General features: G+C 53.1%; 1 protein-coding gene across 3 annotated transcripts in view; it reads right to left on the minus strand.

Annotated features, from left to right (window-relative positions):
- The window catches only part of ZC3H13 (zinc finger CCCH-type containing 13), a 258,743-nt gene that overhangs the window by 194,678 nt on the left and 37,897 nt on the right, over positions 1-26,168 (minus strand). For all 3 annotated transcript variants that reach the window (XM_075336884.1, XM_075336883.1, XM_075336882.1), the window contains one exon: positions 18,299-18,407. In XM_075336884.1, the coding sequence (XP_075192999.1) occupies positions 18,299-18,407 (109 nt within the window). The remainder of the gene's footprint in view (positions 1-18,298; positions 18,408-26,168) is intronic.

Genomic DNA, 26,168 nt, shown 5'->3' on the forward strand with positions numbered 1-26,168 from the left:
CGGACTCGGATCTGCCGCTGAAACCGCGCGGATCCGGATTTTGCCGATTATGGTGATAAATTGGATTGCATGGAAGCAGCAATAGTGAAATAAATTTAAACCTGCTACTGTTTGCTTGCACTTGCCGTAGATAATGCAATACTTAAGTATTGCAGTATATAGTTCTCATTATGGTATATGGAGCCCGGCTGCATGCTCAGCTGCCCCTAACATGGCAACCCTCTAGTCACCATGGCAAGTCACTAGCACCACCCGATCGCATGGGTCAAACGTCCGGGCAGGATAGCATGGTTTAAACATACCCATCAGTGATTTACAGAGACATATAAAAGATTAACAACAGCGTGCTCTAGCCGTCGAATTTGAAGGCAGATTTCGGCTGTGTAACACAGCTTGCATCTACTGCAAGTGAAGCAGGCTCAGCTCCTAAGCTGGCTCCATATACCCACACAATGACTTAACCCCTTCACAACCGGCCGATTTTTAGCTTTCCGTCTTTTTTCGCCATTCTTCTTCCGAGACACACAACTTTTTATTTTTCAGTCAATATGGTCACATGAGGGCTTGTTTTTTGCAGAAAGAGCTGTACTTTTAAATTAAACCATAAGTTTTACTATATAGTGTACTGGAAAACGGCAAAAAAATTCAAAATGCGGAAACATTGCAAAAAAAGTGCGATAGCACAATAGTTTTGAGATTTTATTCACAGTGTTCACTATATGGTAAAACTGATATGTGGGTATGATGCCTGAGGTCGGTGCGAGTTTGTAGGCACCAAAATTGTATAGATTTACTTTTATCTAAGGGATATAAAAAAAAAAAAATCAGAAGTTTTTCCGAAAAAAGTGGCGCACGTTTTACGCCATTTTCCGCGACCTGTAGCGTTCTCATTTTTCGGGATCTATGGCTCAGTGACTGCTTATTTTTTGGGTCTCGATCTGACGTTTTTAACTGTACCATTTTTGCGCATATGCTACGTTTTGATCGCCTGTTATTTACATTTAGCGCAAAATTTGTGGCGACCAAAAAAAACGTAATTTTGGCATTTGGATTTTTTGCTGCTACGCCATTTACCATCAGATTAATTGATTTTATATTTTGATAGATTAGGCATTTCTGAACGCAGCGATAAAAAATGTGTATATTTTTAATTTTTTTAACCCTTTAATTTTCAATGGGGCGAATGGGGAGTGATTTTTTTTTTTTTTATTATACTAGTCCCCCCTAGGGGGCTTTATGGATCAGCAATCTGATCGCTCTGCCATATCTGCTGATGACCGCCATAGAGCTGTGAAAAGCAGATATACTCATTTCATGTCTCACCCAGCTCTCGGCCGGGTGAAACGGAAAGTGAGGCATGTGAGCTAGAGAAGTCCTCACATGACCCTGTGCTACCAGGACAACCACCGGAAGTCACGTGATCACGTGACTTGCGGTATCGGCCGGTAAGTAAATGTTTAACGCAATCGCGATTATAATGGCGCTGTCACATATTGACAGCGCCATTTAAGGGGTTAAACGCACGGGCAAATAACGATTCTGCTCGTGCCTAGCAGACACACATCTCAGCTGTGAAAATCAGCTTAGATGTGTGCCGATCGCGGCATGCTGCCGGCAGCAGACCGTGGGCAGTAACACTATGACCGCTAGGACATAATATTACTGCCTGCTGTCGTTAAGGGGTTAATAGTCTGTTGTTGGGTGGGAAGGGGTTAAAGGAGTTTTGCAATAGAACAATGTAAAAATGCTGTTGTACACACATCTATGGCTGGGAAAGAAGGGAATTTTGTTTACTTACCGTAAATTCCTTTTCTTCTAGCTCCAATTGGGAGACCCAGACAATTGGGTGTATAGCTTCTGCCTCCGGAGGCCACACAAAGTATTACACTTAAAAGTGTAAAGCCCCTCCCCTTCTGCCTATACACCCCCCGTGCATCACGGGCTCCTCAGTTTTGGTGCAAAAGCAAGAAGGAGGAAAAGTTATAAATTGGTTTAAAGTAAATTCAATCCGAAGGAATTTCGGAGAACTGAAACCATTCAACATGAACAACATGTGTACACAAAGAACAACAGCCCGAAGGGAACAGGGGCGGGTGCTGGGTCTCCCAATTGGAGCTAGAAGAAAAGGAATTTACGGCAAGTAAACAAAATTCCCTTCTTCTTTGTCGCTCCATTGGGAGACCCAGACAATTGGGACGTCCAAAAGCAGTCCCTGGGTGGGTAAAATAATACCTCGTAATAGAGCCGTAAAACGGCCCTTTCCAACAGGTGGGCAACCGCCGCCTGAAGGACTCGCCTACCTAGGCTGGCATCCGCCGAAGCATAGGTATGCACCTGATAGTGTTTCGTGAAAGTGTGCAGGCTCGACCAGGTAGCCGCCTGACACACCTGCTGAGCCGTAGCCTGGTGCCGCAAAGCCCAGGACGCACCCACGGCTCTGGTAGAATGGGCTTTCAGCCCTGAGGGAACCGGAAGCCCAGAAGATCGGTAAGCTTCGAGAATTGGTTCCTTGATCCACCGAGCCAGGGTTGATTTGGAAGCTTGTGACCCTTTACGCTGGCCAGCGACAAGGACAAAGAGTGCATCCGAGCGGCGCAGGCGCGCCGTACGAGAAATGTAGAGTCTGAGTGCTCTCACCAGATCTAACAAGTGCAAATCCTTTTCACACTGGTGAACTGGATGAGGACAAAAAGAGGGTAAGGAGATATCCTGATTGAGATGAAAGGGGGATACCACCTTAGGGAGAAATTCCGGAACCGGACGCAGAACCACCTTGTCCTGGTGAAACACCAGGAAAGGGGCTTTGCATGACAGCGCCGCTAGCTCAGACACTCTCCGAAGTGATGTGACTGCTACTAGGAAGACCACTTTCTGCGAAAGGCGTGAGAGAGAAATATCCTTCATTGGCTCGAAAGGTGGTTTCTGAAGAGCCATCAGCACCCTGTTCAGATCCCAGGGTTCTAACGGCCGCTTGTAAGGAGGAACGATGTGACAAACCCCCTGCAGGAACGTGCGTACCTGTGGAAGTCTGGTTAGGCGCTTCTGAAAAAACACAGAGCGCTGAGACTTGTCCCTTAAGAGAGCCGAGCGACAACCCTTTTTCCAATCCGGATTGAAGGAAGGAAAGAAAAGTGGGCAAGGCAAATGGCCAGGGAGAAAACCCCTGATCAGAGCACCAAGATAGGAATATCCTCCACGTCCTGTGGTAGATCTTGGCGGACGTTGGTTTCCTAGCCTGTCTCATAGTGGCAATGACCTCTTGAGATAACCCTGAAGACGCTAGGATCCAGGACTCAATGGCCACACAGTCAGGTTGAGGGCCGCAGAATTCAGATGGAAAAACGGCCCTTGAGACAACAAGTCTGGTCGGTCTGGTAGTGCCCACGGTTGGCCGACCGTGAGATGCCACAGATCCGGGTACCACGACCGCCTCGGCCAGTCTGGAGCGACGAGGATGGCGCGGCGGCAGTCGGACCTGATCTTGCGTAACACTCTGGGCAACAGTGCCAGCGGAGGAAACACATAAGGGAGCTGAAACTGGGACCAATCCTGAACTAAGGCGTCTGCCGCCAGAGCTCTGGGATCTTGAGACCGTGCCATGAACGTCGGTACCTTGTTGTTGTGCCGGGACGCCATGAGGTCGACGTCCGGCACCCCCCAGCGGCAACAGATCTCCTGAAACACGTCCGGGTGAAGGGACCATTCCCCTGCGTCCATGCCCTGGCGACTGAGATAATCTGCTTCCCAGTTTTCCACGCCTGGAATGTGAACTGCAGAGATGGTGGAGGCCGTGGCTTCCACCCACATCAAAATCCGCCGGACTTCCTGGAAGGCTTGCCGACTGCGTGTGCCGCCTTGGTGGTTGATGTATGCCACCGCTGTGGAATTGTCCGACTGAATTCTGATCTGCTTGCCTTCCAGCCACTGCTGGAACGCTTTCAGGGCAAGATACACTGCCCGTATTTCCAGAACATTGATCTGAAGCGTGGACTCTTGCTGGGTCCACGTACCCTGAGCCCTGTGGTGGAGAAAAACCGCTCCCCACCCTGAGAGACTCGCGTCCGTCGTGACCACCTCCCAGGATGGGGGTAGGAAGGATTTCCCCTTCGATAATGAAGTGGGAAGAAGCCACCACCGAAGGGAAGCTTTGGTCGCCTGAAAGAGGGAGACGTTCCTGTCGAGGGACGTCTGCTTCCTGTCCCATTTGCGTAGGATGTCCCATTGAAGAGGACGCAGGTGAAACTGCGCGAAAGGAACTGCCTCCATTGCTGCCACCATCTTCCCCAGGAAGTGCATGAGGCGCCTCAAGGGGTGTGACTGGCCTTGAAGGAGAGATTGTACCCCTGTCTGTAGTGACCGCTGCTTGATCAGCGGAAGCTTCACTATCGCTGAGAGGGTATGAAACTCCATGCCAAGGTATGTGAGCGATTGGGCCGGTGTCAGATTTGACTTTGGAAAATTGATGATCCACCCGAAACTCTGGAGAGTCTCCAGGGTAGCGTCGAGGCTGTGTTGGCATGCCTCTTGAGAGGGTGCCTTGATCAGGAAATCGTCCAAGTAAGGGATCACCGAGTGACCCTGAGAGTGGAGGACCGCTACTACAGTAGCCATAACCTTGGTGAAAACCCGTGGGGCTGTTGCCAGGCCGAACGGCAGTGCCACGAACTGCAGGTGTTCGTTTTCTATGGCGAAGCGCAAGAAGCGCTGGTGCTCTGGAGCAATCGGTACGTGGAGATAAGCATCTTTGATATCGATCGATGCAAGGAAATCTCCTTGGGACATTGAGGCGATGACGGAGCGGAGGGATTCCATCCGGAACCGCCTGGTCGTTACGTGTTTGTTGAGAAGTTTCAGGTCCAGGACAGGACGGAAAGACCCGTCCTTCTTTGGGACCACAAACAAGTTGGAGTAAAAACCGTGGCCCTGTTGCTGAAGAGGAACAGGGACCACCACTCCTTCTGCCTTCAGAGTGCCCAGCGCCTGCAGAAGAGCCTCGGCTCGCTCGGGAGGCGGGGATGACCTGAAGAATCGAGTCGGGGGACGAGAGGTGAACTCTATCTTGTAACCGTGAGACAGAATGTCTCTCACCCAACGGTCTTTTACCCGTGGCAGCCAGGCGTCGCAAAAGCGGGAGAGCCTGCCACCGACCGAAGATGCGGAGTGAGGAGGCCGAAAGTCATGAGGAAGCCGCTTTGGTAGCGGCACCTCCGGTGGCCTTTTTAGGACGTGACTTAGACCGCCATGCGTCAGAGTTCCTTTGATCTTTCTGAGGCCTTTTGGACGAGGAGAATTGGGACCTGCCCGCGCCCCGAAAGGACCGAAACCTCGACTGCCCCTTCCTCTGTTGGGGTATGTTCGGTTTGGGCTGGGGTAAGGATGTATCCTTTCCCTTGGATTGTTTGATGATTTCATCCAAACGCTCGCCAAACAATCGGTCGCCAGAAATTGGCAAACTGGTTAAGCGCTTTTTGGAAACAGAATCTGCCTTCCATTCCCGTAGCCACAAGGCCCTGCGGAGTACCACCGAATTGGCGGCTGCAACCGCCGTACGGCTCGCAGAGTCCAGGACAGCATTAATAGCGTAAGACGCAAATGCCGACGTCTGAGTGGTTATGGATGCCACCTGTGGCGCGGATGTGCGTGTGGCTGCGTCAATTTGCGCTTCACCTGCTGAGATAGCTTGTAGCGCCCATACGGCTGCGAACGCTGGGGCAAAAGAAGCGCCGATAGCTTCATAGATGGATTTCAACCAGAGTTCCATCTGCCTGTCAGTGGCATCTTTGAGTGAAGCCCCATCTTCCACTGCAAGTATGGATCTAGCTGCCAGTCTGGAGATTGGAGGATCCACTTTGGGACACTGAGCCCAACTTTTGACCACGTCAGGGGGAAAAGGATAACGTGTATCCTTAAGGCGCTTAGAAAAACGCTTATCTGGACAAGCATGGTGATTCTGGACTGCCTCTCTGAAATCAGAGTGGTCCAGAAACATACTCGGTGTACGCTTGGGAAACCTGAAACGGAATTTCTCCTGCTGAGAAGCTGACTCCTCCACCGGAGGAGCTGAGGGAGAAATATCCAACATACGATTGATGGACGCAATAAGGTCGTTCACTATGGCGTCCCCGTCCGGAGTATCAAGATTGAGAGCGGCCTCAGGATCAGAATCCTGATCAGCTGTCTCCACATCATCAACCAGAGATTCCCCCCTCTGAGACCCTGCACAATATGATGATGTCGAGGGAAAATCTAAGCGAGCTCGCTTAGTTGGTCTGGGGCTGGGGTCTGTGTCAGAACCCTCAGCCTGGGATCCATGAGATACCCCGGGAGGACATTGTTGGTCCAGCTGAGGTGGGCCAGGGAACAAAGATTCAACAGAGTCCCTGTGCTGAGATACCGGCCTGGACTGCAAGGCTTCTAGTATCTTAGCCATAGTCTCAGAGAGTTTTGCAAACTCCGTCCTCGTCACCTGAACAGTGTTAGCAGGTGGCTCCCCCTGGGCCCCTCTTAGCAAAGGCTCCGGCTGAGTAAGTGCCACAGGGGCCGAACAGTGCACACAATGAGGGTCAGTGGAACCTGCCGGTAGCGGGGTCGTACATGCGGCGCAGGCAACATAATAAGCCTGTGTTTTGGCACCCCTGCCTTTCGTGGGCGCCATGCTATTATCTTCCCTGAGTAACACAATAGGGTATATAGCCAGAAATCAACTGTGCACCATACAGTGTAAAACATATATACCATAAACATATAATGTTACACTACTGCACAATGGGGCTAGCACCACAGGTGCTGCTTACCACCCGCCTAAAGCGGTTGTGAGGCCACCAGAGTCCCTGCCTGGGTCTCCCAGACTTTGTCCCCCTCTGCAGCGTCCGAGGAGCTGACAGGAATGGCTGCCGGCGTCCTGAGGAGAGGAGGGAGCCGTGGGCGTGACCCAGAAAGAGCGGGAACTGGTGCCCGCACTGTGCACAGTGAGAGGGGTGGAGTATGCAAAGCATGCTCCAGCCCTCAGTGCTGCTCGTTCTGTGCAGCGTCCCGCCCTTCCCCTGCCTGTCAGGGCTGTGGGCGGGAGGAAAGGAAACTAGGCCGCAAAAAACCGGGGACTCTAGTAATAAACGCGGCCGCCGTAAAAGCGCGGCCGGCGTGAAAGTCCCCGGCGCACTACAAGTCCCAGCCACGCCGCAGTGTTTCCATGGCCGCGGCGGTCAGTGCGGCAGTCCCTATACATAAACACACTCAGCAACGCTGAGTGTGTAATGGCACATATTAACCCGGTCAGCGCCGTGGTCCCCGGTGCACTAGCACACCCAGCAAAGCTGGAGTGTTGCTGTGCGCTGTCCCCACAGGGATACAGAGTACCTCCAAGTAGCAGGGCCATGTCCCTGAACGATACCCGGCTCCTATCCAGCAGGCTCCACTGGAGTAGTGGATGAAGCACGGTCTCAGTGCCTGGAGACCGATAGGATCCCACTTCACCCAGAGCTCTGAGGGGGATGGGGAAGGAAAACAGCATGTGGGCTCCAGCCTCCGTACCCGCAATGGATACCTCAACCTTACAACACCACCGACAAGAGTGGGGTGAGAAGGGAGCATGCTGGGGGCTCTATATGGGCCCACTTTTCTTCCATCCGACATGGTCAGCAGCTGCTGCTGACCAATCTGTGGAGCTGTGCGTGCGTGTCTGACCTCCTTCGCACAAAGCAAAAAACTGAGGAGCCCGTGGGAGCACGGGGGGTGTATAGGCAGAAGGGGAGGGGCTTAACACTTTTAAGTGTAATACTTTGTGCGGCCTCCGGAGGCATAGCCTATACACCCAATTGTCTGGGTCTCCCAATGGAGCGACAAAGAAAAGGAATTTACGGTAAGTAAACAAAATTCCCTTCTCTTTGTCGCTCCATTGGGAGACCCAGACAATTGGGACGTCCAAAAGCAGTCCCTGGGTGGGTAAATAATACCTCATAATAGAGCCGTAATGGCTCCGTCCTACAGGTGGGCAACCGCCGCCTGAAGGACTCGCCTACCTAGGCTGGCATCCGCCGAAGCATAGGTATGCACCTGATAGTGTTTCGTGAAAGTGTGCAGGCTCGACCAGGTACCTGCCTGACACACCTGCTGAGCCGTAGCCTGGTGCCGCAAGGCCCAGGACGCTCCCACGGCCCTGGTAGAATGGGCCTTCAGCCCTGAGGGAACCGGAAGCCCCGAGGAACGATAAGCTTCGAGAATTGGTTCCTTGATCCATCGAGCCAGGGTTGATTTGGAAGCTTGTGTGCCTTTACGCTGGCCAGCGACAAGGACAAAGAGTGCATCCGAGCGGCGCAGGGGCGCCGTACGAGAAATGTAGACTCTGAGTGCTCTCACCAGATCTAACAAGTGCAAATCCTTTTCACATTGGTGAACTGGATGAGGACAAAAAGAGGGTAAGGAGATATCCTGATTGAGATGAAAGGGGGATACCACCTTAGGGAGAAATTCCGGAACCGGACGCAGGACCACCTTGTCCTGGTGAAACACCAGGAAAGGGGCTTTGCATGACAACGCTGCTAGCTCAGACACTCTCCGAAGTGAAGTGACTGCAACTAGGAAAACCACTTTCTGCGAAAGGCGTGCGAGAGAAATATCCCTCATTGGCTCGAACGGTGGTTTCTGAAGAACCATCAGCACCCTGTTCAGATCCCAGGGTTCTAACGGACGTTTGTAAGGAGGGACGATGTGACAAACCCCCTGCAGGAACGTGCGTACCTGTGGAAGTCTGGCTAGGCGCTTCTGAAAAAACACAGAGAGCGCAGAGACTTGTCCCTTAAGGGAGCCGAGCGACAAACCTTTTTCCAATCCGGATTGAAGAAAGGACAGAAAAGTGGGCAAGGCAAATGGCCAGGGAGAAAAACCCTGAGCAGAGCACCACGACAGGAATATTTTCCACGTCCTGTGGTAGATCTTGGCGGACGTTGGTTTCCTAGCCTGTCTCATAGTGGCAATGACCTCTTGAGATAATCCTGAAGACGCTAAGATCCAGGACTCAATGGCCACACAGTCAGGTTGAGGGCCGCAGAATTCAGATGGAAAAACGGCCCTTGAGACAGCAAGTCTGGTCGGTCTGGTAGTGCCCACGGTTGGCCGACCGTGAGATGCCACAGATCCGGGTACCACGACCTCCTCGGCCAGTCTGGAGCGACGAGGATGGCGCGGCGGCAGTCGGCCCTGATCTTGCGTAACACTCTGGGCAACAGTGCCAGAGGAGGAAACACATAAGGGAGTTGAAACTGCGACCAATCCTGAACTAAGGCGTCTGCCGCCAGAGCTCTGTGATCGTGAGATCGTGCCATGAATGCCGTGACCTTGTTGTTGTGCCGAGACGCCATTAGGTCGACGTCCGGCATCCCCCAGCGGCAACAGATCTCCTGAAACACGTCCGGGTGAAGGGACCATTCCCCTGCGTCCATGCCCTGGCGACTGAGAAAGTCTGCTTCCCAGTTTTCCACGCCCGGGATGTGAACTGCGGAGATGGTGGAGGCCGTGGCTTCCACCCACATCAAAATCCGCCGGACTTCCTGGAAGGCTTGCCGACTGCGTGTTCCGCCTTGGTGGTTGATGTAAGCCACCGCTGTGGAGTTGTCCGACTGAATTCGGATCTGCTTGCCTTCCAGCCACTGCTGGAACGCTTTTAGGGCAAGATACACTGCCCTGATCTCCAGAACATTGATCTGAAGTGAGGACTCTTGCTGAGTCCACGTACCCTGAGCCCTGTGGTGGAGAAAGACTGCTCCCCACCCTGACAGACTCGCGTCCGTCGTGACCACCGCCCAGGATGGGGGTAGGAAGGATTTCCCCTTCGATAATGAAGTGGGAAGAAGCCACCACCGAAGGGAAGCTTTGGTTGCCTGAGAGAGGGAGACGTTCCTGTCGAGGGACGTCGGCTTCCTGTCCCATTTGCGTAGGATGTCCCATTGAAGAGGACGCAGGTGAAACTGCGCGAAAGGGACTGCCTCCATTGCTGCCACCATCTTCCCTAGGAAGTGCATGAGGCGCCTCAAGGGGTGTGACTGACCCTGAAGGAGAGATTGCACCCCCGTCTGTAGTGAACGCTGCTTGATCAGCGGAAGCCTCACTATCGCTGAGAGGGTATGAAACTCCATGCCAAGATATGTCAGCGCTTGGGCCGGTGTCAGATTTGACTTTGGAAAATTGATGATCCACCCGAAACTCTGGAGAGTCTCCAGAGTAGCGGTGAGGCTGTGCTGGCATGCCTCTTGAGAGGGAGCCTTGACCAGCAGATCGTCTAAGTAAGGGATCACCGAGTGACCCTGAGAGTGGAGGACCGCCACTACTGCAGCCATGACCTTGGTGAAAACCCGTGGGGCTGTCGCCAGGCCGAACGGCAGTGCCACGAACTGAAGGTGTTCGTCTCCTATGGCGAAGCGCAGGAAGCGCTGATGCTCTGGAGCAATCGATACGTGGAGATAAGCATCTTTGATATCGATCGATGCAAGGAAATCTCCTTGGGACATTGAGGCGATGACGGAGCGGAGGGATTCCATCCGGAACCGCCTGGTCTTTACGTGTTTGTTGAGCAGTTTTAGGTCCAGGACAGGACGGAAAGACCCGTCCTTCTTTGGAACCACAAACAGGTTGGAGTAAAAACCGTGACCCTGTTGCTGAAGAGGAACGGGGTCCACCACTCCTTCTGCCTTCAGAGTGCCCAGCACCTGCCGAAGAGCATCGGCTCGCTCGGGAGGCGGAGATGTTCTGAAAAATCGAGTCGGAGGACGAGAGCTGAACTCTATCCTGTAACCGTGAGACAGGATGTCTCTCACCCAACGGTCTTTTACCTGTGGCAGCCAAATGTCGGAAAAGCGGGAGAGCCTGCCACCGACCGAGGATGCGGTGTGAGGAGGCCGTAAGTCATGAGGAAGCCGCCTTGGTAGCGGCACCTCCAGCGGTCTTTTTAGGGCGTGACTTAGACCGCCATGGATCGGAATTCCTCTGATCCTTCTGAGGCCTTTTGTACGAGGAGAATTGGGACCTGCCCGCACCCCGAAAGGACCGAAACCTCGACTGTCCCCTCCTCTGTTGGGGTAATTTTGGTTTGGCCTGGGGTAAGGATGTTTCCTTTCCCTTGGATTGTTTGATGATCTCATCCAGTCTCTCACCAAACAAACGGTCGCCAGAAAATGGCAAACCGGTTAAGGACTTTTTGGAAGCCGAATCTGCCTTCCATTCCCGTAGCCACAAGGCCCTGCGTATTGCCAACGAATTGTCGGCTGCAACCGCCGTACGGCTCGCAGAGTCCAGGACAGCATTAATAGCATAGGACGCAAATGCCGACGTTTGAGAAGTTATGGACGCCACTTGCGGCGCAGACGTACGTGTGAGTGCGTCAATTTGCGCTTGACCCGCTGAGATAGCTTGGAGTGCCCATACGGCTGCGAATGCTGGAGCAAAAGACGCGCCGATAGCCTCATAGATGGATTTCAACCAGAGCTCCATCTGTCTGTCAGTGGCATCCTTGAGCGAAGCCCCGTCTTCAACTGCAACTAAGGATCTAGCCGCCAGTCTGGAGATTGGAGGATCCACCTTGGGACACTGAGTCCAGCCCTTGACCACGTCAGGGGGGGGAAGGGATAACGTGTATCCTTAAGGCGCTTGGAAAAACGCTTATCTGGACAAACTCGGTGTTTCTGGACTGCCTCTCTGAAATCGGAGTGATCCAGAAACATACTCGTTGTACGCTTGGGGAACCTGAAACGGAATTTCTCCTGCTGAGAGGCTGACTCCTCCGCTGGAGGAGCCGAGGGAGAAATATCCAGCATTTGATGTATGGACGCGATAAGATCATTCACTATGGCGTCACCATCAGGAGTATCAAGGTTGAGAGCGGCCTCAGGATCAGAATCCTGATCAGCTACCTCCGCTTCATCATACAGAGAGTCATCCCTCTGAGACCCTGAACAATGTGATGAGGTCGAGGGGATTTCCAAGCGAGCTCGCTTAGGCGGACTGGGACTGCGGTCCGTGTTAGAGACCTCACCCTGGGATCTATGAGACACCCCGGGGGAACATTGTTGTTCCAACTGAGGGGAACCAGGGGGCAGTGATTCCACAGTGCCCATGGTCTGAGATACCGGTCTGGACTGCAAAGCTTCTAGAATCTTAGCCATAGTCTCAGAAAGTCTTTCAGTAAAAACTGCAAACTCCGTCCCTGTCACCTGGACAGTGTTAGCTGGTTGTTCCCCCTGGGCCCCCCTTAGCAGAGGCTCCGGCTGAGTAAGTGCCACAGGGGCCGAGCAGTGCACACAATGAGGGTCAGTGGAACCTGCCGGTAGCGAGGTTGTACATGCGGCGCAGGCAGCATAGTAAGCCTGTGTTTTGGCACCCCTGCTTCTTGTGGGCGCCATGTTGTTGTCTCCTTTGAGAAACACAACAGGGTATATAGCCAGAAATCAACTGTGCACCATACAGTGTAAAGTATAGCCTGTAAACATATAAACTATAATTACACTTCTGCACAAGTGGGGCCAGCACCTCAGGTGCTGCTTACCGCCCGCTTAAAGCGGTTGTGTGGCCACCAGAATCCCTGCCTGGGTCCCCCAGAGTTTATCTCCCCTCTGCAGCGTCCGAGGAGCTGACAGGAATGGCTGCCGGCGTCCTGAGGAGAGGAGGGAGCCGTGGGCGTGACCCAGAAAGTGCGGGAACTGGTGCCCCACTGTGCACAGTGAGGGGGGTGGAGTATGCAAAGCATGCTCCAGCCCTCAGTGCTGCCGTGCTGTACAGCGTCCCGCCCTTCCCCTGACTGGCAGGGCTGGGGGCGGGAAGAAAAAGAGACTAGGCCCAAAAGCCGGGGACTCGAGTTATAAGCGCGGCCGCCGTATAAGCGCGGCCGGCGCAGAGTCCCCGGCGCACTAACAGTCCCAGCCGCGCCTCAGTAATAACAATGGCAGCGGCGGTCAGCGCGGTAGTCCCCATACACAAACACACTCAGCGACGCTGCAGTGTATAATGGCAAACGCGGTCAGCGCCGCGGTCCCCGGTGCACTAGCACACCCAGCAATGCTGGAGTGTTGCTGTGCGCGGTCCCCACGGGGACACAGAGTACCTCAAAGTAGCAGGGCCATGTCCCTGAACGATACTCGGCTCCTATCCAGCAGGCTCCTCAGGAGTTGTGGATGAAGCACGGTCTCAGTGCCTGGAGACCGATTAGGATCCCACTTCACCCAGAGCCCTAAGGGGGATGGGGAAGGAAAACAGCATGTGGGCTCCAGCCTCCGTACCCGCAACGGATACCTCAACCTTAACAACACCGCCGACAAGAGTGGGGTGAGAAGGGAGCATGCTGGGGGCCCTATATGGGCCCACTTTTCTTCCATCCGACATAGTCAGCAGCTGCTGCTGACTAATCTGTGGAGCTATGCGTGCATGTCTGCCTCCTTCGCACAAAGCAAAAAAACTGAGGAGCCCGTGGGAGCACGGGGGGTGTATAGGCAGAAGGGGAGGGGCTTTACACTTTTTGTGTAATACTTTGTGCGGCCTCCGGAGGCATAGCCTATACACCCAATTGTCTAGGTCTCCCAATGGAGCGACAAAGAAATGGCCCTTGAGACAGCAAGTCTGGTCGGTCTGGTAGTGCCCACGGTTGACCCACCGTGAGATGCCACAGATCCGGGTACCACGACCTCCTCGGCCAGTCTGGGGCGATGAGGATGGCGCGGCGGCAGTCGGACCTGATCTTGCGTAACACTCTGGGCAGCAGTGCCAGAGGAGGAAATACATAAGGCAGTCGAAACTGCGACCAATCCTGAACTAATGCGTCTGCCGCCAGAGCTCTGTGATCTTGAGACCGTGCCATGAATGCCGGGACCTTGTTGTTGTGCCGGGACGCCATTAGGTCGACGTCCGGCTTCCCCCAGCGGCAACAGATCTCTTGAAACACGTCCGGGTGAAGAGACCATTCCCCTGCGTCCATGCCCTGGCGACTGAGAAAGTCTGCTTCCCAGTTTTCTACGCCCGGGATGTGAACTGCGGAGATGGTGGAGGCTGTGGCCTCCACCCACAGCAGAATCCGCCGAACTTCCTGGAAGGCTTGCCGACTGCGTGTGCCGCCTTGGTGGTTGATGTATGCCACCGCCGTGGCGTTGTCCGACTGAATTCGGATCTGCTTGCCTTCCAGCCACGGCTGGAACGCCTTTAGGGCTAGATACACTGCCCTTATCTCCAGAACATTGATCTGAAGGGAGGACTCTGGCTGAGTCCAGGTACCCTGAGCCCTGTGGTGGAGGAAGACCGCTCCCCACCCTGACAGACTCGCGTCCGTCGTGACCACAGCCCAGGATGGGGGCAGGAAGGATTTCCCCTTCGACAAAGAAGTGGGGAGAAGCCACCACTGAAGGGAGGCCTTGGCTGCCCGAGAAAGGGAGACGTTCCTGTCGAGGGACGTCGACTTCCTGTCCCATTTGCGGAGAATGTCCCATTGAAGTGGACGCAGATGAAACTGCGCAAATGGAACTGCCTCCATTGCTGCCACCATCTTCCCTAGGAAGTGCATGAGGCGCCTCAAGGGGTGCGACTAGGCTCGAAGGAGAGATTGCACCCCTGTCTGAAGTGAACGCTGTTTGTCCAGCGGAAGTTTCACTATCGCTGAGAGAGTATGAAACTCCATCCCGAGATATGTCAGCGACTGGGTCGGTGTCAATTTTGACTTTGGGAAATTGATGATCCACCCGAATCTCTGGAGAGTCTCCAGAGCAATGTTCAGGCTGTGTTGGCATGCCACCCGAGAGGGGGCCTTGACAAGAAGATCGTCTAAGTAAGGGATCACCGAGTGTCCCTGAGAGTGTAGGACTGCTACCACTGTTGCCATGACCTTGGTGAAGACCCGTGGGGCTGTCGCCAGGCCGAAAGGCAGTGCCACGAACTGAAGGTGTTCATCCCCGATGGCGAAACGCAGGAAGCGCTGATGCTCTGGTGCAATCGGCACGTGGAGATAAGCATCCCTGATGTCGATTGATGCCAGGAAGTCTCCTTGGGACATCGAGGCGATGACGGAGCGGAGAGATTCCATCCGGAACCGCCTGGTTTTCACGTGTCTGTTGAGCAGTTTGAGGTCCAGAACGGGACGGAAAGATCCGTTTTTTTTTGGCACCACAAACAAGTTGGAGTAAAAACCGTGACCCCATTGCTGAAGGGGAACAGGGATCACCACTCCTTCTGCCTTCAGAGTGCTCACTGCCTGAAGAAGAGCATCGGCTCGCTCGGGGGGCGGAGATGTTCTGAAGAAACGAGTCGGAGGACGAGAGCTGAACTCTATCCTGTAACCGTGAGACAGAATGTCTCTCACCCATCGGTCTTGGACATGTGGCAACCAGGCGTCGCAAAAGCGGGAGAGCCTGCCACCGACCGAGGATGCGGTTTGGGGAGGCCGAAAGTCATGAGGAGGCCGCTTTGGGAGCGGTTCCTCCGGCGGTCTTTTTAGGACGTGACTTAGACCGCCATGAATCGGAGTTCCTCTGACCCTTCTGTGGCCTGTTGGACGAGGAGAATTGAGACCTGGCTGAGGGCCGAAAGGACCGAAACCTCGATTGTACCTTCCGTTGTTGAGGTCTGTTTGGTTTGGACTGGGGTAAGGACGAGTCCTTTCCCTTGGATTGTTTAATGATTTCATCCAATTGCTCGCCAAACAGGCGGTCGCCAGAAAATGGCAAACCGGTTAAGAACTTTTTGGAAGCAGAGTCTGCCTTCCATTCACGTAGCCACATGGCCCTGCGGACTGCCACTGAATTGGCGGATGCTACCGCCGTACGGCTCGCAGAGTCCAGGACAGCATTCATGGCGTAGGACGCAAAAGCCGACGCCTGAGAGGTTAAAGACACAACCTGTGGAGTAGAGGCACGTGTGACTGCATTAATCTCAGACTGACAAGCTGAGATAGCTTGGAGTGCCCATACGGCTGCGAATGCCGGAGCAAAAGACGCGCCTATAGCTTCATAGATGGATTTCATCAGGAGCTCTATCTGCCTGTCAGTGGCATCCTTGAGTGATGAACCATCTGCCACTGCAACTATGGATCTAGCCGCCAGTCTAGAGACTGGAGGATCCACCTTGGGACACTGAGCCCAACCCTTGACTACGTCAGGAGGGAAGGGATAACGTGTGTCATTAAGGCGCTTAGTAAAGCGCTTATCCGGAAAAGCTTGGTGTTTCTGGACTGTATCTCTGAAGTTGGAGTGATCAAGAAACGCACTCCGTGTACGTTTGGGAAACCTAAATTGGAATTTCTCCTGCTGAGAAGCTGACTCCTCAAACGGAGGAGTTGGAGGAGAAAGTTCTAACACCTGATTGATGGACGCTATAAGGTCGTTTACTATGGCGTCCCCTTCAGGTGTATCAAGGTTGAGAGCGGCGTCAGGATCAGAGCCCTGATCTGCCACCTCCGCTTCATCCTCCAGAGAGTCCTCATGCTGAGACCCTGAGCAGTGTGATGAAGTCGAGGGAAGCTCCCAGCGAGCCCGCTTAGCCGGTCTGGGACTGCGGTCCGTGTCGGAGTCCTCACCGTGGGACCTATGAGTCGCCCCAGGAGTACTTTGCTGCGCCGACCGAGGGGGGCCTGCGAGCAATGATTCAACAGTGCCCGGGGCCTGTGTTACCGGTCTGGACTGCAAAGCTTCTAGTATCTTAGCAGACCATCTATCCATAGACTCAGAAAGTTTGTCAGCGAATACTGCAAACTCTGTCCCTGTCACCTGGACAGTGGCAGCAGGTGGTTCCACCTGGGCCGAGGGTCCCACCAGTGGCTGAGGCTCCGGCTGAGTGAGTGTCACAGGGGCCGAGCATTGCACACAATGAGGGTAGGTGGAACCTGCAGGTAGCATAGCCGCACATGAGGTACAGGTTGCAAAATAAGCCTGTGCCTTGGCACCCTTGCTTTTTGCGGACGACATGCTGTTGTCTCCTCTTAGAGCAATCAGTGAGGGTATATAGCCAAAAGCAAAAAGTGCGGCCGTACAGATTAAATGTATACAATATAAGCATATAAATATACACTTCGGCACCCAGGGGGGCCAGCACCTAGTAACAGGTGCGGCTTACCGACCGCCCTCAGCGGTTGTGTGACCACCAGATTCCCTGCCTGGGCCTCCCAGAGCTGTGGAGCTCGGTGTTGTCTCCCCTCTGAAGTTCTCCAGCGTCAGAAGTGCTGATAGGAATGGCTGCCAGCGTTCTGAGAGGAGGAGGGAGTCGTGGGCGTGCCTCAGAAAGTGCGGGAATCTGGTGCCCCGCAGTGCTCAGTGAGGGGGGAGGAGGATACCTCAGTATGCTCCAGCCCTCACCGCTGACATGCAGTCTAGCGTCCCGCCCTCACCCCTGACTGGCAGGCCCGGGGGCGGGAGTTTGCGGTACTAGGCCGCAAAAGCCGGGGACTAAATTTATTAGCGCGGCCGGCAAACAAGCGCGGTCGGCGCGATAGTCCCGGCGACGCAAAACACCCGGCAGGTGCTGCAGCGTCCGTTACACAGGCGCTCTATGCGCCGTCCCCAAGGGGACACAGAGTACCTCAGAGGAGCAGGGCCTGTCCCTGACGATACCCGGTCTCCTGTCCAGCAGATTCCCCCAGGGGCTGCGGAGGGAGCACGGTCCCAGTGCATGGTGACCGGTCAGGATCCCACTTCACCCAGAGCCCCTAAGGTATGGGGAAGGAAAACAGCATGTGGCTCCAGCCTTTGTACCCGCAATGGGTACCTCAACCTTAACAGCACCACCGACCAGAGTGGGGTGAGAAGGGAGCATGCCGGGGGCCCTGTTATGGGCCCTCTTTTCTTCCATCCGATATAGTCAGCAGCTGCTGCTGACTAAATTGTGGAGCTTGCGTGCATGTGTGCCTCCTTCAACACAAAGCATAAAAACTGAGGAGCCCGTGATGCACGGGAAGGTGTATAGGCAGAGGGGAGGGGTTTACACTTTTAAGTGTAATACTTTGTGTGGCCTCCGGAGGCAGAAGCTATACACCCAATTGTCTGGGTCTCCCAATGGAGCGACAAAGAAACATTAATTCTAGGAGGAGGCACCTAATTCTAGTGACTTCTAAGTACCTAAATAGGGAGGATGTCTTCTGCTACCCTTAGGTTGGTACTTACTCATTTTTCCACATTGCTCAACTGCATCAAAATAAAATAAAACATTTGCAAAAAGCCTCAGACAGTAAAAGAACATGAAAAACAATCAAAGCATTTCTAAGTACGAATCCGATTTAGCTAGGAGTTAGGTAAAGCCGTTCTTGGACAGAACACTACGGCCTATACTCCGGTGTGCTGCTCACCATCTCTAGTCGTTTCCCATTCAGCGGTTTCTTCGTCACTATCTGGAGTTCTTTCCTTAGTAATTTTAATATCTTCCTTTTCTCTGTGTCTTCCCCTGGAGGACTCTTTCTATAAAGAAAATTTATGAACAGAAATATTAGTAGACATAGCAAACTACTAATGGAAATTACAAAGAAGGTCAACGCTGCAAAGATGGGAGGAGAAGCTTTCCATGTAGAATTTGTGGATGTAAAAGTGCAACTGCCTATGACAGCGATGGTAAAACATGTACAATCCCATTAACCCCTTCACGACCTTGGACGGATCTATCCGTCAAGGATCGTGTCCCGTTAAGCCCCGCCCCCTGCCGTGGGCAGGCGGCGGACGGCACACATATCAGCTGTTTTCAACAGCTGACATGTGTGCCTGCATGTTGCGAGTGGAATCGCTTCCACTCGCAACATTTAACCCCTCAAATCTCACTGCCTAAGTCTGGCAGCAAGATCTATATGCACGCGTCCATGTTTTTTACTTACCGCCGCCCCCACCGGAAGTCACGTGAGTGATCATGTGACGTACGGTGGTTGCCATCGTAGCACAGGGTCATGTGATGACGCCTGCAGCTACGAAGTTTCACTTTCGTTTTTCCTCGGCACGGAGCAGAGGGAAACCGGAAGTGACTGAATCTGCTGTTTACAGCTGTGATCAGCAGATAGATAATAGCGATCGGATTGCTGATCGCTATAGCCCCCTAGGGGGACTAGTAAAATAAAATAAAAAAAAAAAAGTTTAAAAAAAAAAAAAAACCTAAAAGTTCAAATCACCCCCCTTTCACCCCATTGAAAATTAAAGGGTTAAAAAATAAATAAATATACACATATTTGGTATCACCGCGTTCAGAAATGCCCGATCTATCAAAATATAAAATCAATTAATCTGATTGGTAAACGGCGTAGTGGCAAATAAATTCCAAACGCCAAAATTACGGTTTTTGGTCGCCGCATGTTTTACGCAAAATGCAATAACAGGCGATCAAAACGTAGCATCTGCGCAAAAATGGTACCATTAAAAATGTTAACTGGAGACGCAAAAAATAAGCCGTCACTGAGCCATAGATCCCGAAAAATGAGAACGCTACGTGTTTCGGAAAATGGCGCAAAACGTGTGCCACTTTTATTGGACAAACTTGTGATTTTTTTTTAACCCCTTAGATACAAGTAAACCTATACATGTTTGGTGTCTACAAACTCGCACCGACCTGAGGCATCACATACATACATCAGTTTTACCATATAGTGAACACTGTGAATAAAACATCCCAAAAAGTATTTTGCGATCACACTTTTTTTTGCAGTTTTTCCACACTTGGAATTTTTTTGCTGTTTTCCAGTACACTATATGGTAAAACCTATGGTTTCATTTAAAAGTACAACTCGTCCCGCAAAAAACAAGCCCTCATATGGCAAGATTGATGGAATAATAAAAAAGTGACGGCTCTCGGAAGAAAAGGAGCAAAAAGCAAAAACGGAAAGTGCCCGGGGGCTGAAGGGGTTAAAGAGGAGCTATCACCACCCAAGGCATGTCTGCTTTGTAGTCTCTATCAATACAAATTCAGAGCATCCTTTCTTAGAAAAAGTCTAATAAACAAAAGCATGACAAAATTCATAAATGGGCATGCTTCATTGGGCACTTGAATCAGCGCTGCCAGTATTGGGAAAACGCTTTTGACAAGGGAACAGCCAAATGGAAACTAATTCATATTTCTACGAGAAGTAACAGAGGAACAGCACAAAACAGGTCTAAGGCTACATGCGCACGCTGCTTCTTTTTCGTGTTCACAAACTGCAGCCAAAACTGCAGCCAAAACTGCAGCCAAAACTGCACCTTGTCAGAGAGAGCCTGGAAATGTCACAAAAAATGTAGGTGCTTTTTTGGTGCATTTTTGCTGCTTTTTTGGTGCGTTTTTGGCTGCAGTTTTGTCAACAATTGTTTCATGTATTTTTCAGTTCAAACAAGCCCATAAAGCTTGTTGAATTGGAAAAAAAAAAAAATTAGAAATAAATAAATAATTAAAAAAAACGGCGTGCGGTCCCCCCCAATTTTAATGCCAGCCAGATAAAGCCATACGGCTGAAGGCTGGTATTCTCAGGATGGGGAGCCCCACGTTATGGGGAGCCCCCCAGCCTAACAATATCAGTCAGCAGCCGCCCAGAATTGCCGCATACATTAGATGCGACAGTTCTGGGACTGTACCCGGCTCTTCCCGATTTACCCTGGTGCGTTGGCAAATCGGGGTAATAAGGAGTTATTGGCAGCCCATAGCTGCCACTAAATCCTAGATTAATCATGTCAGGCGTCTATGAGACACCCTCCATGATTAATCTGTAAATTACAGTAAATAAACACACACCCGAAAAAATCCTTTATTAGAAATAAAAAACACAAACACATTCCCTCATTACCAATTTATTACCCACAACAAAGCCCTCCATGTCCGGCGTAATCCAGCATGCTCCAGCGTCGCATCCAGCAGTGCTGCATGGAGGTGACCGGAGAAGCAGCAGACACCGCCGCTCCGGTCACCTCCATGCAGCTAATGAAGACAATAGCGCGATCAGCTGAGCTGTCACCGAGGTTACCCACTGTCACTGGATCCAGCGGTGGCCGCGAGTAACCTCTGACAGCTCAGCTGATCGCGCTACAGCGTGGAGCCGGCGGCAGGAGCGTGGAGCCGGCGGCAGGAGCGTGGAGCCGGCAGGAGCGTGGAGCCGGCGGCAGGAGCGTGGAGCGTGGAGCCGGCCGGCGGCAGGAGCGTGGAGCCGGCCGGCGGCAGGAGCGTGGAGCCGGCCGGCGGCAGGAGCGTGGAGCCGGCCGGCGGCAGGAGCGTGGAGCCGGCCGGCGGCAGGAGCGTGGAGCCGGCCGGCGGCAGGAGCGTGGAGCGTGGAGCCGGCCGGCGGCAGGAGCGTGGAGCCGGCCGGCGGCAGGAGCGTGGAGCCGGCCGGCGGCAGGAGCGTGGAGCCGGCCGGCGGCAGGAGCGTGGAGCGTGGAGCCGGCCGGCGGCAGGAGCGTGGAGCCGGCCGGCGGCAGGAGCGTGGAGCGTGGAGCCGGCCGGCGGCAGGAGCGTGGAGCCGGCCGGCGGCAGGAGCGTGGAGCCGGCCGGCGGCAGGAGCGTGGAGCCGGCCGGCGGCAGGAGCGTGGAGCCGGCCGGCGGCAGGAGCGTGGAGCCCGGGACTGTCAGCGGCGGCGGCGGTGGCGGTGAGAGGGGTCCATCATCTCCCCTGTGCGGGGACCGCGGTACTTCGGGGAACACGGGGAGGACGGGACTATCAGCGGCGGCGGCAGCAGCAAGAGGGAAAAATCAATGTTTTCAGCTGCCAATGTCCATCCCCCTCTCGCTGCCGCTGCTGATAGTCCACGTCCTCCACATCATCTCCCCTGGGGACAGCGGTACTTCGGGGAACACGTGGAGGACGGGACGGGACGGGACGGGACCACTTGCCTGACCTCACTTCCTGACAAATCACCTGCGTTTTTGCTAGCAAAAACGCAGGTAAAAGGCAGGTAAAATGCACCACTTTTGATTAGCATGCATTTTTCCTGCGTTTTTGATGCCCTCATTGATTTCAATGGGTGACAAATGTTGACAAAAACGCAGGAAGAATGAACATGCTGCATTTTTTTTGTCACAAACTTTTGACAAAAAAAACGCTGACAAATAAACTGCAGTGTGCGCATGACAAATCTGACTTCTCATAGACTTTGCTGGGAAGTCAGATGTCAGAAAGTTCTGCTGACAAAACTGCAGCCAAAAAAGCAGCAAAAAAGCAGGAAAAAAAGCAGCGTGCGCATGTAGCCTAAGAAAATATGCTCTAGAAATGTTACTTCATAGATATTACAAGCACCAGACATGTATATAGAACTGACAGGCCCTCTTTATTTCTGTGTTAAAGGTTATCCACTACTACGGAGACCCCCTTTCTTTTATCCTAACTCTTCCTTACGCCAAAGCCACACGGCATGAAAATCGGACAAAGTGGAATGTGATAAAACATCGCATTCCACTCGGACCAATGAAGGGAATTTTGTTACTTACCGTAAATTCCTTTTCTTCTAGCTCCTATTGGGAGACCCAGACGATTGGGTGTATAGCACTGCCCTCCGGAGGCCACACAAAGCAATTACACTAAAAAGTGTAAGGCCCCTCCCCTTCTGGCTATACACCCCCAGTGGGATCACTGGCTCACCAGTTTTAGTGCAAAAGCAAGAAGGAGGAAAGCCAATAACTGGTTTAAACAAATTCACTCCGAAGATACGTCGGAGAACTGAAAACCATTCAACATGAACAACATGTGTACCCGAAAAACAACCAAAAATCCCGAAGGACAACAGGGCGGGTGCTGGGTCTCCCAATAGGAGCTAGAAGAAAAGGAATTTACGGTAAGTAACAAAATTCCCTTCTTCTTCGGCGCTCCATTGGGAGACCCAGACGATTGGGACGTCCAAAAGCTGTCCCTGGGTGGGTAAAGAAATACCTCATGTTAGAGCTGCAAAGACAGCCCTCCCCTACGGGGAGGCAACTGCCGCCTGCAGGACTCTTCTACCTAGGCTGGCGTCCGCCGAAGCATAGGTATGCACCTGATAATGTTTGGTGAAAGTGTGCAGACTCGACCAGGTGGCTGCCTGGCACACCTGTTGAGCCGTAGCCTGGTGTCGTAATGCCCAGGACGCACCCACGGCTCTGGTAGAATGGGCCTTCAGCCCTGATGGAACCGGAAGCCCAGCAGAACGGTAGGCTTCAAGAATTGGTTCTTTGATCCATCGAGCCAGGGTGGCTTTGGAAGCCTGCGACCCTTTGCGCTTACCAGCGACAAGGACAAAGAGTGCATCCGAGCGGCGCAGGGGCGCCGTGCGGGAAATGTAGATTCTGAGTGCTCTCACCAGATCCAACAAATGTAAATCCTTTTCATACCGATGAACTGCATGCGGATAAAAGGAAGGCAAGGAGATATCCTGATTAAGATGAAAAGAGGATACCACCTTAGGGAGAAACTCCTGAATGGGGCGCAGCACTACCTTGTCCTGGTGGAACACCAGGAAAGGAGCCTTGGATGACAGCGCTGCTAGTTCGGACACTCTCCGAAGAGACGTGACCGCTACCAGAAAGGCCACTTTCTGTGAGAGTCGAGAAAGTGACACATCCCTCAGAGGCTCGAAGGGCGGCTTCTGGAGAGCAACAAGGACCTTGTTTAGATCCCACGGATCTAACGGCCGCCTGTACGGAGGTACGATATGACAAACCCCCTGCAGGAACGTGCGCACCTGAGAAAGTCGTGCTAGACGCTTCTGAAAAAACACGGATAGTGCCGAGACTTGCCCTTTAAGGGAGCCGAGCGACAAGCCCTTTTCCAACCCAGATTGCAGGAAGGAAAGAAAGACAGGTAACGCGAATGGCCAGGGAGATACTCCTTGTGCAGAGCACCAGGATAAGAAAATCTTCCACGTTCTGTGGTAGATCTTAGCAGAAGTGGACTTCCTAGCCTGTCTCATGGTGGCCACGACCCCTTGGGATAATCCTGAAGACGCTAGGATCCAGGACTCAATGGCCACACAGTCAGGTTCAGGGCCGCAGAATTCCGATGGAAAAACGGCCCTTGGGACAGTAAGTCTGGACGGTCTGGTAGTGCCCACGGTTGGCCGACCGTGAGATGCCACAGATCCGGGTACCACGACCTCCTCGGCCAGTCTGGGGCGACGAGTATGACGCGGCCGCAATCGGATCTGATCTTGCGTAACACTCTGGGCAAGAGTGCCAGAGGTGGAAACACATAAGGGAGCCGGAACTGCGACCAATCTTGCACTAAGGCGTCTGCCGCCAGAGCTCTTTGATCGCGAGACCGCGCTATGAAGGTCGGAACCTTGTTGTTGTGCCGAGACGCCATTAGGTCGACGTCCGGCACACCCCAGCGGCGGCAGATTTCCTGAAACACGTCCGGGTGAAGGGACCATTCCCCTGCGTCCATGCCCTGGCGACTGAGGAAGTCTGCTTCCCAGTTTTCTACGCCCGGGATGTGAACTGCTGATATGGTGGATGCTCTTTCCTCTACCCACATCAGAATCCGCCTGACTTCCTGGAAGGCTTGCCGACTGCGTGTCCCTCCTTGGTGGTTGATGTATGCCACCGCTGTGGAGTTGTCCGACTGAATTCGGATCTGTTTTCCTTCCAGCCACTGCTGGAAGGCTAATAGGGCAAGATACACTGCCCTGATCTCCAGAACATTGATCTGAAGGGTGGATTCCTGCTGAGTCCACGTCCCTTGAGCCCTGTGGTGGAGAAAAACTGCTCCCCACCCTGACAGACTCGCGTCTGTCGTGACCACTGCCCAGGATGGGGGCAGGAATGATCTTCCCTGCGATAATGAGGTGGGAAGAAGCCACCATAGCAGAGAATCCTTGGCCGTCTGAGAAAGGGAGACTTTCCTGTCTAGGGAAGTTGTCTTCCCGTCCCATTGGCGGAGAATGTCCCATTGAAGTGGACGCAGATGAAACTGCGCGAACGGGACTGCCTCCATTGCTGCCACCATCTTCCCTAGGAAGTGCATGAGGCGCCTTAAGGGGTGCGACTGACCCTGAAGGAGAGACTGCACCCCTGTCTGTAGTGACCGCTGCTTGTCCAGCGGAAGCTTCACTATCGCTGAGAGGGTATGAAACTCCATGCCAAGATACGTTAGTGATTGAGTCGGTGCCAGGTTTGACTTTGAAAAGTTGATGATCCACCCGAAAGTCTGGAGAGTCTCCAGCGCAACATTCAGGCTGTGTTGGCATGCCTCTTGAGAGGGTGCTTTGACAAGTAGATCGTCCAAGTAAGGGATCACCGAGTGTCCCTGAGAATGCAAGACTGCTACCACTGCCGCCATGACCTTGGTGAAAACCCGTGGGGCTGTCGCCAGACCAAATGGCAGAGCTACGAACTGGAGATGGTCGTCTCCTATCACGAAACGTAAAAAACGTTGGTGCTCTGTAGCAATCGGCACGTGGAGATAAGCATCTTTGATGTCTATTGATGCAAGGAAATCTCCTTGAGACATTGAGGCAATGACAGAGCGGAGGGATTCCATCCGGAACCGCCTGGCGTTCACATGCTTGTTGAGCAGCTTTAGGTCCAGAACAGGACGGAACGAGCCGTCCTTTTTTGGAACCACGAAGAGATTGGAGTAAAAACCTTGCCCTTGTTCCTGCAGAGGAACAGGGATCACCACTCCTTCTGCTCTTAGTGAGCACACCGCCTGCAGAAAGGCATTTGCTCGGTCGGGATGTGGGGAGGTTCTGAAGAACCGAGGCGGAGGATGAGAACTGAATTCTATCCTGTACCCGTGAGACAAAATGTCTGCTACCCACCGGTCTTTGACCTGTGGCAGCCAAATGTCGCAAAAGCGGGAGAGCCTGCCACCGACCGAGGATGTGGAGGGATGAGGCCGAAAGTCATGAGGCAGCCGCCTTGGAAGCGGTTCCTCCGGTTGTTTTCTTGGGGCGTGAATGAGCCCGCCAGGAATCTGAGCTCCTTTGCTCCTTCTGAGTCCCTTTGGACGAGGAGAATTGGGTCTTGCTGGAGCCTCGAAAGGACCGAAACCTCGACTGCCACTTCCTCTGTTGAGGTTTGCTCGATCTGGGCTGGGGTAAGGAGGAGTCCTTACCCTTGGACTGTTTAATGATCTCAGCCAATTGCTCACCAAACAGTCTGTCTCCAGATAGTGGCAAGCTGGTTAAACATTTCTTGGAAGCAGAATCTGCTTTCCATTCCTTTAACCACAAGGCTCTGCGCAAAACCACAGAGTTGGCAGACGCCATTGAGGTACGGCTCGTAGAGTCCAGGACAGCGTTGATAGCGTAAGT

This window comes from Anomaloglossus baeobatrachus, chromosome 2, assembly GCF_048569485.1.
Source record: "Anomaloglossus baeobatrachus isolate aAnoBae1 chromosome 2, aAnoBae1.hap1, whole genome shotgun sequence".
Lineage (NCBI taxonomy): Eukaryota > Metazoa > Chordata > Amphibia > Anura > Aromobatidae > Anomaloglossus > Anomaloglossus baeobatrachus.